A 12320-nucleotide genomic window follows, 5' to 3' on the forward strand; every position below is an offset into this window, starting at 1 on the left:
ACATGAGCTGAGCAATAATATTTATAATTCAGGAACGTTGTAGTTAATTCTAATTTATTTATTTATATTTATTTATTTATAAAGACTTGAGTTCAACGAAGGTGAATGAAGTGTCAAGTTAATTTTGGAGTCATCCCATTTGCTCCAATAAACGGTAAAGTTTACACTATTTTTTTGTGCGATCTTCAATCTCTTGTATTTCTGCAGTGGGAATGTTGGCATACTACAAAAAAACAGGCAAAGAAAGAGCATCCAAGTGAACATTTAAACAAATTTAAAACTGCAACAATAGAAAGCCAGCAAAGTGCAAGAGACCTGAAAATGGAAAAGAAATACAGAAAAAAAACAAAAAACCAAAAACACATAAAATACATAAAATAATAACAAATTCATACTTTGTAACAGCACATACTGTGCGTAATTGCATGCCTGATGCCACGTCTACTCACATATTGTATATTGTATAGCTTTCTTGTTATATGTAAAATTGTATTTATTTAAATTTTTACTTTTTAATTATTTTACTTGCATTTTTAATCACTTTTATATTTAAATATATTTAAATGTTCATTTGCTATTTATCTAGGGATTGAGAGTAACGCAATTTCTATTCTCTGTATGTCCTGTACATGTGGCAGAATCGACAAATAAAGTTGACTTTGACTTTGACTTTGATATAACACCATAGTTTGGGGATTTTTCTTTCTTTTGTGGGGGATGTGGAGTTTAATTATTTAGCATCCTACACAGAATAAAGCAGCATAGTGATAGTTACTCAAGAGCTTTAGCCAGTCAGGATGACTTAGATGGCAAAAACAACTGTAGAGATGGGGCTGAATGTATTTATATTTTTATGTAAAGGGAAACACTGCTACCTGTATGTATGTATGTATGTATGTCTCTATGAATATAGAAGGAAAGCGTGTAGGCTGTGTGCAAAAAGCATGTTGCAAACCTAATACACATGCTTAAAGGCATATAAAGCCTGCATTCGTCCTATACCAAAGCTATTGCTGAAAAGAATTCAAAGGAATTTAAAGGATTAAGACAAGACTTGTACAATTCCAAATAATTTTAAATGCTCTTTGTTAAGAAATAACAGATTGGTTGGCCAATAACATGAACAACCACGCATCTTAAATTTTAGTTAAGTCATTCTCTATTTTTGTGGGTTGTCTTTTACAACTTAAATCTTAAACTTAAACCTGGTAACAGTAATTATAAACACCTTCCCTTTATTTCTAAACACTTAACAAGCAAAAAATACCCACTGTCTATTTTTAGGAATGCTCTTAGTCTTCTTTCTACCATACAGGTAAAAAAAACACTTCTGTCTGTTATTCACTTAAGTTGCAGTTACTGAAAGCTTGCATCAGTACCCCACAATTCTCAGTCTAAAGGCAGTGCTTTATCTGCACTCGGGTGATGAGCAATCTTGAGTGCATTTTTAAAATGCTGCCACTGAACAATATCATTTTGAGAATGCATTCTATGTGGCTTTTTTTCTCTAATGCAAACAAGACTTAACCCTAAATATACCCATGATTGTGGAGCTCTTTAGTTTATATCTACTAGCAATGGACATCCAAGAAAAAGCAAATGATCCTGATGGTGGAGGAGTATGCAAGTTTCTGCTTATTAAAACATGTTGAAAATACTGTCATGTTTAAATGACATGTGCATAGAAAGTTACTTAAAAGCCTCTCTACAGCATTTTTCCATTACCTCTTTTGATTCCCAATGAGAAGCCTGCTGGCCAGCAATGAACCCTACCAGAGCAGCATTACCAAAAGGGCTGGTGGCATCAAAGGTTACACAGAATGGACACTCGGTGGAGGACCCTGCCACTATTTCCCCAGAAAAGCCCTTCTCCCTCCAAAAAGCCTGCGAAGAAATACAAACATTCTTAGCATCATCAATAATGGCAACACTTTAATACTGAAACGAGCTACAAACCATTTGCATACAGTCATTCCTTGATTACACGTTGGGGAAATGTCATTAAATTTTGACTGGATTAATTTGAAGGTTTGGCAAAAAAAAAAACCAACAAACTGCTTTGTCAAGAAAAGTTGTTTAAGCTAAAACAGAGGGGAGCTACCATAGATCTGTCTGAAAACAATAACGAATACCTTCTGTGCTTCATGATTAACCTCCTAAGACCTGAACTCTTCCACGGCATGCATTTTTAATTTCTCTTTGATATTTGGGCTGATTGGGACCTGATAAATATAAAAACAAAGAATTACCTGATTTTTTTTTTTTACCTAATTTTTGTTTCTGAGAAAAATGAGAGCTACATATGAGGATATTCATTTGAAATTTCGATAGAACAGTAGCAGTATAATGTCCTGGTTAGTGGATATCAGGCCCTTGTAGAGCAAAATTGAGTATTTTGTTCTAAATAACCCAAAAAATGTGATGTCCACATATGTGGACGCCAGGTCCTAGGAGGTAAAAGTGATAATGTCAGGAGGAAAAATAGTCTTTTGTGCTCACATTTCCCTCAATGTCTTCAAATTTGAAGATAAATCAACAGAACCTTGTATTGACAACTTTTAGTTACTCAAAGTTGTCAGTAGGATATTGGAACTTCTTTACACATCCAAATGTGAAATATTAAATTAAAGGAAAACAGTAAAGAAGCACAGTGCACAATGTGGTTAGCACTGTTGCCTCATAGCAAAAAAAGTTCCAAGTCTAAATCCTCCACCTGGCTGGGGCCTTTCTGTGTGGAGTTCCCATGTTCTAGACGTGTTTGCATGAGCTCTCTCCGGGTACTCTGGCTTTCTCCCACAGTCCAAAGACAAACAGTTAGTGGGGTTAGGTTAACTGGTGATTCTAAATTGCCCATTAGTGTGAATGGTTGTCTGTCTCTGTGGTAGCCCTGCAATCCTGCAGGGCTTGCACAATCCACCAGGGCTAGCAGGATTGTGCTAGATAAGGATAAGTGGATGGATGGATAGAGAGAATACCCTTCATGAAATCAGGATGGTTTACTGTAGAGCTGTTCGATATAACGATATATATCGGATGACGATATAAAAACGTCTATCGTTTCATTTTACGCTACCGTTTGTTTCATGGTGTCGCAAAATAAACTGTTTACGGCAATATTTTTTCATCGTTTTGATGGTCACTGTAGTGGCTATATTAATTTCTTAAAGTTCTCTCTTCCTCTTATATTTAATATAACCACACTACGGACGGACAAGCACTTGTTTTTATGCGTTGTCGTTAGCAACAAAACTAAAACCACCGCGTGTTTATGTTCCACATAAACCTTTCACAATAAAGCTCAAGATCCTGTTTAGACTTTTCAAAATAAACTGAATCACGTGAAAGAGCAGATTAATTACAGATGACAATTAAAAAAGAGCCGTCAGGTGCTAAAAAATAAACCTTAGAGTCAAACGTTAGAACAGGCTTTTCCCCGCAGCACGCCGTGTAATAAATACTCACAAAGAAAACGGCGGCCGTTACAACCTATGTCTAAAAATTTATAGTTTCATGCATCAGTAAAACACTCGACTCCAGGTACACGACGCCCAGCTGGAAACACTTCACGCAACTTGAGCTTTACAGAGAATGTTACATTTTTGTGATTTATATCGTTATCGGGACAATAGATGTTTTACTATTGGGATATGAGATTTTGGTCATATCGCACAGCCCTAGTTTACTGAGCACTTACTTTGTACCATACTGATACGCTGTTCACACAACACCTTAGTAATAAGGTTGAGGTCCTGTGTTGGCCACTCAGTTACTGAATACCTGACCTGACCTGAAGTTACCTGACCAACTTCTTTAAAAATTTGTGTATAATTTTTGAACTTTTGGTTATTATCTGGTTTCACTTTAGAATGATGTTAAACCATAGCAGTTGGGACCAACCACCTCTTTCAGCATCTGTGTATTTATTCTACATCTCACAGCTGTTTTTCTTTTGGTTCAGACATCTCAAACACAGACTGTTTGTTCATAGCACATTTTCCAATGTTTCTCTGTCCAGGTTTTGTGTCCCTTTGCCCATGTTGATCTTTTGGGCCAATATCAGGAGTGGCTTTTTTCTTTGCATCTCTACCCCTTTTGAGACTGTTATCGAAACCTAAGCTGAAGCTCCAGACATGCAACTACACTAGGGAACAAGAAGCGGTGCTTCTTTAATCGGCAATTACCATTACTGGCAAAGGCTTTTTATAATGATCAATCAGCCTTAAATTAGGTAACACATCACTGGATGGGCCTCTGTATAGTACATCTATGTAGTTATTTTATAAAGGAAAATCCCTGATTTGTGGTGATTAAATATTAAATTGATTCCTCATTAAATTTCTTTCAAAAACAACAGATCCAAAACCTGTCAGTAATTGTGGGTTTTATTTTGTTTTTTTAAGAAATGTGTGCTCAATATAAATATACAGTCTGTGACAGCTTTGTTTTACTGAACAATATTATAATATTAGTAATATTATAAAGTATAATATGTCGTAGCTAATGCAAATTACATGTTCATGTGTAACTATAATTTTATTTTCATATATTGGAGTGTTGGTAATTTGAATACATTTCATGTATGTGAAGACCATCCTGTGGCAGTAAAATAGCATGAGATGTACAAATGTAATACAAATGCTTCATAAAATTATAATCATTTGGCTCTGTCACACACACTAAGTGTTGCTTTCTGGCAATCTCATAGCCTCATGTAATAATAAGTAACTTTAATGTTCTTACAGCACAGGCTTTTGGAAAGTAGGGACTTTTTTGAACCTGCATCAAATAACACTTAAACTTTTTATTTTAAGAATTTATTCACTTTGTGACATGGGGAATTTTATAAGAAAACATAATATGACCACTGCTACTAGCAGCATTGTATCACAAATTATGGTATTACTAATGCTACTATGTATTCTGCATTTACATTTGTATAAGCATGGGCTGTCACATTTACATCCACATGAATTTAAATGTGTGATGAGTCATCTTTTTATGCTGTTTCTCTCTAACATTGTGATCAGTGTCATTGTATAATGGCAACTGTGATTCTGAAAGCATATTTCTGGATCTTGCTTTGAATTTGTATTCTCTCTTTTAATTATTTCCATTGTATTTTTGCTCAAAATAAATAATGACTTTGCTTAATACATGATTACTGGAGACTTGGTTTCAATTACAGTTTCCTTTTTGGATCTTGATTGGTTATTCACTGCTAAGAACCCCAACAACCACCCACAAAAAGGCTAAATAGATTTCAACCAAAATGTGCTTACATTGTGATTGAAATTAAGCTTTTATTTTTTATATTTGATATTTTTTATGTTTTATATACTTTATGACAAATTCATCTATTATCTACACAGGGCATATCAACTCTCCCAGGCTAATTCAAATGCTAAACGAGCATCCAATATGCTGTTTAAGTTCACATTATTTCCTATTCTAGAAACAATCCAAAGAGAAAGCAGATTCTGGCAAGACAAATGCACTATATTGCCAAAAGCCTTCACAGATGCACAAAACTGAACTGGAGTAACATCCCTTTTTTAATCCATAGGGTTTAATCTTTGATGTGTGCTGGCCTTTGGAACTATATCAGCTTTAACTCTTCTGAGAAGGATTTTCACAAGGCTTATGAGTAGGGATGGGTACCGGCATCCGGTGCGTTCTGACATAAACGGTAGTAACCAGACCGAAAAGCAGCGCACAATTCTGTGCTTTATTTCGGTGCTTTTTTTTCCTGAGATGTCACACACTTTGGATTCCAACCAATCATTTTACCTTTGCGAGCGTAGTAGGCAGGCCCAGGTACGTACGTTCTTTTAGAGCAGAAATACAGATTAAAAACGCCCAAGGCGAACCGGTCAAAAGTCTGGCTGTACTTCACAGCAAAAGATGCAAACTCAGCAGCCTGCAACAAGTGCTTTAAGGTGATACTGTGCAAAGGAGGTAACCCCTTGAATCTGATGAAACACCTGGCGACGCATAGTGTTTTTTTTTTTTTAAAAGCCGAGAAATGCACCGTATTTGATAGCTTGCTGCGAGACCTCACACCAAGCACATCTACTCCGGGTGGGTTGCCTGTTATCGGTCCCGGAGTTTGCAACATCCCCCAAAAACCCGAAGAGGAGAGTCCTGGCCCCTAGCCCTGCCAGTGTAGCAGAAATGATGACGGGTGATGATGGCAGCAGCAGCCGTTCTTCTCTGCGTGAGTAGCTTAATGTTGTCCATGTGTAATTTACGTTGAGTAGGCTAACCACGTTATTACATTAATGCACGTAAGGTGAACTAGCAAACACCTCGTAGTTACATGCGGCTGTCTTCTTGTTTGATGGCAGATACTCCCTTCACCCTGGCCAAAAAAGCTAAAATGACCAAAGAAACAGTGGAAAACAGTTAAACATGAGAGGTTTTTGGATAGTTTTTTTCCCCCCATTGTTTAAACACTGCTTCCAGCCAAGAGTGATACCATAAATCCCCTATAGCTGCAGAAAAGGCTAACATTGTTATCTTTTTACAAAAAAACAGCTGAACATGAGAGGGTTTTGGACAAAGTTTGTGTTCTTCATTCTTTAAGCACCGGTTCAAGCACAGTTTAAGCACCGGCACCGTTCCAAAAGTACCGGTTTGGTACTGGTATCGGATAAAACCTAAATGATACCCATCCCTACTTATGAGTGTGTTTTAGGGAATTTTTGGCTATTCTTACGCATGCACATTTGTGAAGTCAGGTACTGATGTTAGATGAGACAGTCTGTCTCACAGTCTGTGCTCTAATCCCATCCCAGAGGTGTTCTATCAGGTGGAGACCAGGACTCTGTGCAGGCTAGTCAAGTTCCTTTACACCAGGGGTGTCCAACTCCAGGCCTCGAGGGCCGGTGTCCTGCAGAGGGGCCGATGGCGCGATATGGCAGCCTTGCTTCTGTCAGTCTGCCCCAGGGCAGCTGTGGCTAGGGGTGCAACGATACACAAAATTCACGGTTTGGTTTGATACATTGGTGTCACGGTTCGATATTTTTTTGATACAAAAATATTTTCATGCTTTTTTAATTTGTCAGTTATTAAAATTATAAATATATATTTTAACTCAAACGTACAGTTTTTAAATTTAATGTTGCTTAAACAAAGGGATAAAATAATAAATCTATCTGATCGAGAAATCACTCATCTTTGGAAAAGAGAGTTTATTACAGAGAAATGGCTCTTTCCAAAATAAAAGCTATACTATACACTTCTTCTGGGGTATACTCTCAGCAGCATATTAAACATATCAGGTCCCCATAAGGAGAATCATGTGCTAACAGCTGTCTAAATGACTCGGGCAAAGTTTGTAGCATGCATGCTTGTTGTTTTTGTCTGCTTCCACTTGTCTTTGCACTAGGATGATGTCGACGTAAATGTGCAGTCATATTCGCTGTGTTCCCACTAGTGCTGTCAGGGTTAATCTGAAATGACATTAACGCCACAACACGGCAAATCTCCGTTAACGAGCTACCGCGGATCGCCCAGTGCGTGGGGGTGGACGGCGTCAACGCGTTAACGAGCTAACTGCGCTAACGCAGTAGTTCCCACCCATGTAATTGAGCATTGCGTGGCACATCCGACATATTGTTTTACTTTTGTCCATGACGCGCTTACCTTCAGGGTCATACGTCACATGAAGACCAAAATAGTTCCAAAGGCCAGATCTGAATGAGGGTGGGGGAGCTGGATCCTTAGCTTCCTGTCTGACAGACGCCAAGTGGTCAGACTGGGCAGCATCACCTCATCCCCGTCACACTGAACACTGGTGCTCCACAGGGGTGTGTACTGAGCCCTCTCCTATACTCACTCTACACCTACGACTGCACAGCCACTAACAACTCCAACATCATTGTGAAGTTTGCGGACGACACTACAGTGGTGGGTCTTATCACCAACGGTGATGAGACGGCTTACAGGGAGGAGGTCAGCGCCCTGACCCACTGGTGTCAAGACAACCATCTCACCCTCAACGTCGCAAAGACAAAGGAGTTGATAGTGGACTTCCGGAGGTGCAGAGAAGTACACACCCCCATCACCATCAGCGGCGCTGCTGTGGAGAGAGTGAGCAGCTTCCGGTTCCTTGGTGTACATCTGGCTGAGGATCTTACGTGGTCAGTACACACAAACAAAACAGTGAAGAAGGCGCAGCAGCGCCTCTTCTTTCTCAGGAGACTGAAAAGATTCGGCATGAGCCCCCGCATCCTCAGGACCTTCTATCACTGTGCCATTGAGAGCATCCTCACTGGATGCATCACCACCTGGTATGGCAACAGCACCGCCTACAACTGCAAAGCTCTCCAGCGAGTAGTGCGGTGCTCTGAACGGATAATTGGAGGTGAGCTTCCCTCCCTCCAAGACATCTACAGGAAGCGGTGCCTGAGGAAAGCGGGGAGGATCATCAAGGACTCCAGTCACCCCAGCCATAAACTGTTCAGACTACTTCCATCAGGAAGGAGGTTCTGCAGCATCCGGTCCCGTACCAGCAGACTGAGAGACAGCTTCTTCCATCAGGCCATCAGACTGCTGAACACGTCATAGACACCTCACCTTCACTACTGGAACTTTAACATTATGCACTCCATACTGTACAGTAATGCCACTGTTTTGCACATGTCTCAACTCTGTATATTTTTATATATTTTATTTATTGTTTACTCTATTTAATTTGTAAAATATGTGTACACACACACACACACACACACACACACACACACACACACGTACACACACACACACACACACACACGTAGAAAAATATTTAGTATACACATCCAGAAATGCATATACTATTATATATTGTACATATATTTATTAGTTTCAGATGTAGCCATTCTTGTATTTTGCTTGTTTACATTATTGTATTTTGCACAACTCTGTTGCTTGTGAAGCTTGCACACAAGAATTTCACTCACATGTGCTGTACCAATGTACCTGCACATGTGATGTGACAATAAAAGTGATTTGATTTGATTTGATTTGGAGGTTGTGCTATGTGTTGGAAAATACTAGGTGAATCAGGTGTTTTTGCTGCAATCAGGTTTGATTTCCAAATCACAGAGTAGCACAGGTGAGTGGAAATTCAGCTGTTTGGTTTTTGTTTTTCCCTATAAAACCTGCAAAAAAATGTTTAATTACTACTCCCAAAAAAAAAAAAAATAAATAATGCAAACCAGATTTAACCAGAAATTGGCTAAAATAAAGTGCAGAAATGAAATGGGACACTAGAACCGCGGATTTAGATGTTCAAAATACTAAAAACAACCATTAAGGTCAACAACAGAGGTATTTTGTAGGGAAAATTAGATAGTTTTGTCGCTCACCAAGTTGTTAAAGAGCATTTTCACGTTGACATTAGAGCAGGATGAAAGTAGTTGCACATACACATGTAAGACCACACAACGGTAGTGTTAAAACATCTGATAAAGCAAATGGGTGCACCTACACCACGGGAATGTTGTTTTTTGTACTTTTATACATGAATAGTCAGAGGCAGCTGGCAGCCAAATTAGGCACAAGGCATCCTTTGGTGTCTATGTCTTGACCCACCAGCCGTGATAATACTGTGCACAAAGAAATAATGGTGCTCTTTTCAAGAGCTACAAACAATGAACTTTGTTTCTCGTGATGATTTGTTTCCCTTCCATTCACGTATACTCTTATTTTCTTCAGCCTGTCAGGGAAATGTATATGCTTTACATCTATTATATTTAACCTTTTTAAACATGTATATCTCAGACATATGACTCATGGCTCCTGGGCTACAACTCATGATCGTAATTGATAAAAGTAAGGTCTCCATACATCTGAGACTATAGAATTTCTGCAGATGCACAGGAGCAGAGTAAAAATGACACCATATTGTCTATCAGTGAGCAGTTTTTCCATGTGTTTATTGGAATCTTAGTGCATCTTGCCAAGACACTGATCAAATAAATGTTTGCATGAGCACAAATTGTTTTATGTTCTGTACAGCTGACAATTTCAGTTACTTAACAAGGCACAGAAGCATTTTGTTAATTAACTGTGGTGTTGTAGTGGAAGTGCAAAATGGATTAGATTACACAAATCAAATTTCATGTGCTCGAAGCTTTTTGTACAGATTGTTGTCAGATTGATGTATAAATGTGTCAAGTTAGTTATTTGCTGTCTGATAAAGACTTCTGCTTACCAAATAAATATTTTTAAACTTTTTCTACACCGGAAACTGCAATTTGTTTTGTTATTGATATACAAGTTTTGTCTGCAATTAAAATCAGCTGTTAATTTCCCCACATGTCACTGTAACATATGATATTTTCTTAATCAAGCAAAGTGCAGACTTATAAAGAACCCCCTTGTGGATTCTAACATTTATTTTAAATTTATAATTAATTAAGACTAAGCAACGCTTTTTTGAATCCGGTGACAAGGCAGGGAAACTTCTGGCTTATCAAGCCAGTGCCGAAGGAACCTCTAAGCTAATCCCAAAGGTCAAGTCTGCTGCTGGTGACATAATATCGGACCCAGAGGGAATTAATGAAGTATTTGTAAGTTTCTATTCCAATCTGTACACTTCAAGCTCTCCCCCTCTATCAGAAGAAACTCTCCAAAATATACATTTTCCAAGAATAGATAGAGATCTGACGAAGGGATTAGGGGGACCTATTACTGTAGTAGAGGTACAAGAAGCCATTAAATCCTTAAACACAGGTAAATCGCCGGGCCCTGACAGTTACTCTGCAGAATACTATAAAGTCAATTCTGATCTTATGGCACCGTTGTTGAAAGATATGTATAATGAAGCCTTTTCAAAATGTCAATTACCCAAGACTTTGTCCGAAGCTACTATTTGTTTAATCTTGAAAAAGGACAAGGATCCTCTGTTGTGCAGCAGTTACAGACCAATTTCTCTTTTAAATATTGATTTTAAAATACTATCTAAAATCCTCGCACTTAGGCTACAACGTGTTCTGTAACAAATTATCGCCTCTGACCAGACGGGATTTATGGCCGGCAGGCACTCATATGACAATTCAAGACGCCTCTTGAATATTATCCATACATCGTGCAACTCGATTCCAGAGGTTGTGGTATCTCTTGACACGGAGAAAGCTTTCGACCGCGTCGAGTGGAGCTATGAGGTGATGGATAGGTTTGGCTTAGGGGCTGACTTTATTCTCTGGGTTAAGCTACTATATTCCTCGCCATCCACCTGTATTCGTACTAACAACAACTTGTCTTTGCCTTTTCCACTTGAGAGGGGCACTAGGCAAGGGTGCCCTCTCTCACCCCTCCTATTCGCCATTGCTATCGAGCCTCTTGCAATATGGCTGCGTTTAGAGGATAGATTTAAAGGCATTACAAGGTGTGGTGTGACTCACAAACTCTCCCTTTATGCAGATGACTTGCTCCTGTACATTTCTGACCCTCTAAACTCATTCCCGGTGCTTTTTGACATACTGGACCAATATGGTACACTGTCAGGATATAAGGTCAATTATCAGAAAAGCGAGTTGCAACCCCTCAATTCCCTGGCCAGAGCTCTTCCCCACTCAATAGTGCCTTTTAAGTGGACAGAAACCGGATTTAGATATTTGGGGTTTTTTATTTCCTCTTCTATACATAAAATGATGAGGGAGAATTTTCTATCCCTACTAGAAAATGTTGGGAAAGATTGTGACCACTGGACTTCTCTACCATTGTCAGTGGCAGGGAGAGTTAACCTGATAAAGATGAGTGTCCTCCCAAAATTCTTGTATCTTTTTCAACATGTTCCGATTCTTCTTACCAAGGCATTTTTTGACAAGTTAGAAAAGATTCTGTCACATTTCATACAGTGGGGCAAAAAAGTATTTAGTCAGCCACCGATTGTGCACAATTTAATAATTTGCACCAGAGGTACACTTCAACTGTGAGAGACAGAATGTGAAAAAAAAATCCATGAATTCACATGGTAGGATTTGTAAAGAATTTATTCGTAAATCAGGGTGGAAAATAAGTATTTGGTCACCTCAAACAAGGAAAATCTCTGGCTCTCACAGACCTGTAACGTCTTCTGTAAGAAGCTTTTCTGTCCCCCACTCGTTACCTGTATGAATGGCACCTGTTTGAACTCATCATCTGTATAAAAGACACCTGTCCACAGCCTCAAACAGTCAGACTCCAAACTCTGCCATGGCCAAGACCAAAGAGCTTTCGAAGGACACCAGGAAAAGTATTGTAGACCTGCACCAGACTGGGAAGAGTGAATCTACAATAGGCAAGCAGCTTGGTGTGAAAAAATCAACTGTGGGAGCAATCATCAGAAAATG

General features: G+C 38.8%; 1 protein-coding gene across 1 annotated transcript in view; it reads right to left on the reverse strand.

The window, feature by feature from the left end:
- Nucleotides 1-12320, reverse strand: part of LOC146570582 (putative flavin-containing monoamine oxidase A) — a 62642-nt gene that overhangs the window by 17402 nt on the left and 32920 nt on the right. The window contains exon 9 of the mRNA XM_085279091.1: nt 1726-1884. Coding sequence (XP_085135217.1) covers nt 1726-1884 — 159 coding nt within the window. The remainder of the gene's footprint in view (nt 1-1725; nt 1885-12320) is intronic.

Source organism: Mchenga conophoros, linkage group LG7 (assembly GCF_057382185.1).
Source record: "Mchenga conophoros isolate Kocher_MC1m ecotype Shallow Benthic linkage group LG7, M_conophoros_male_GT1.1, whole genome shotgun sequence".
NCBI classification, from domain to species: Eukaryota; Metazoa; Chordata; class Actinopteri; order Cichliformes; family Cichlidae; genus Mchenga; species Mchenga conophoros.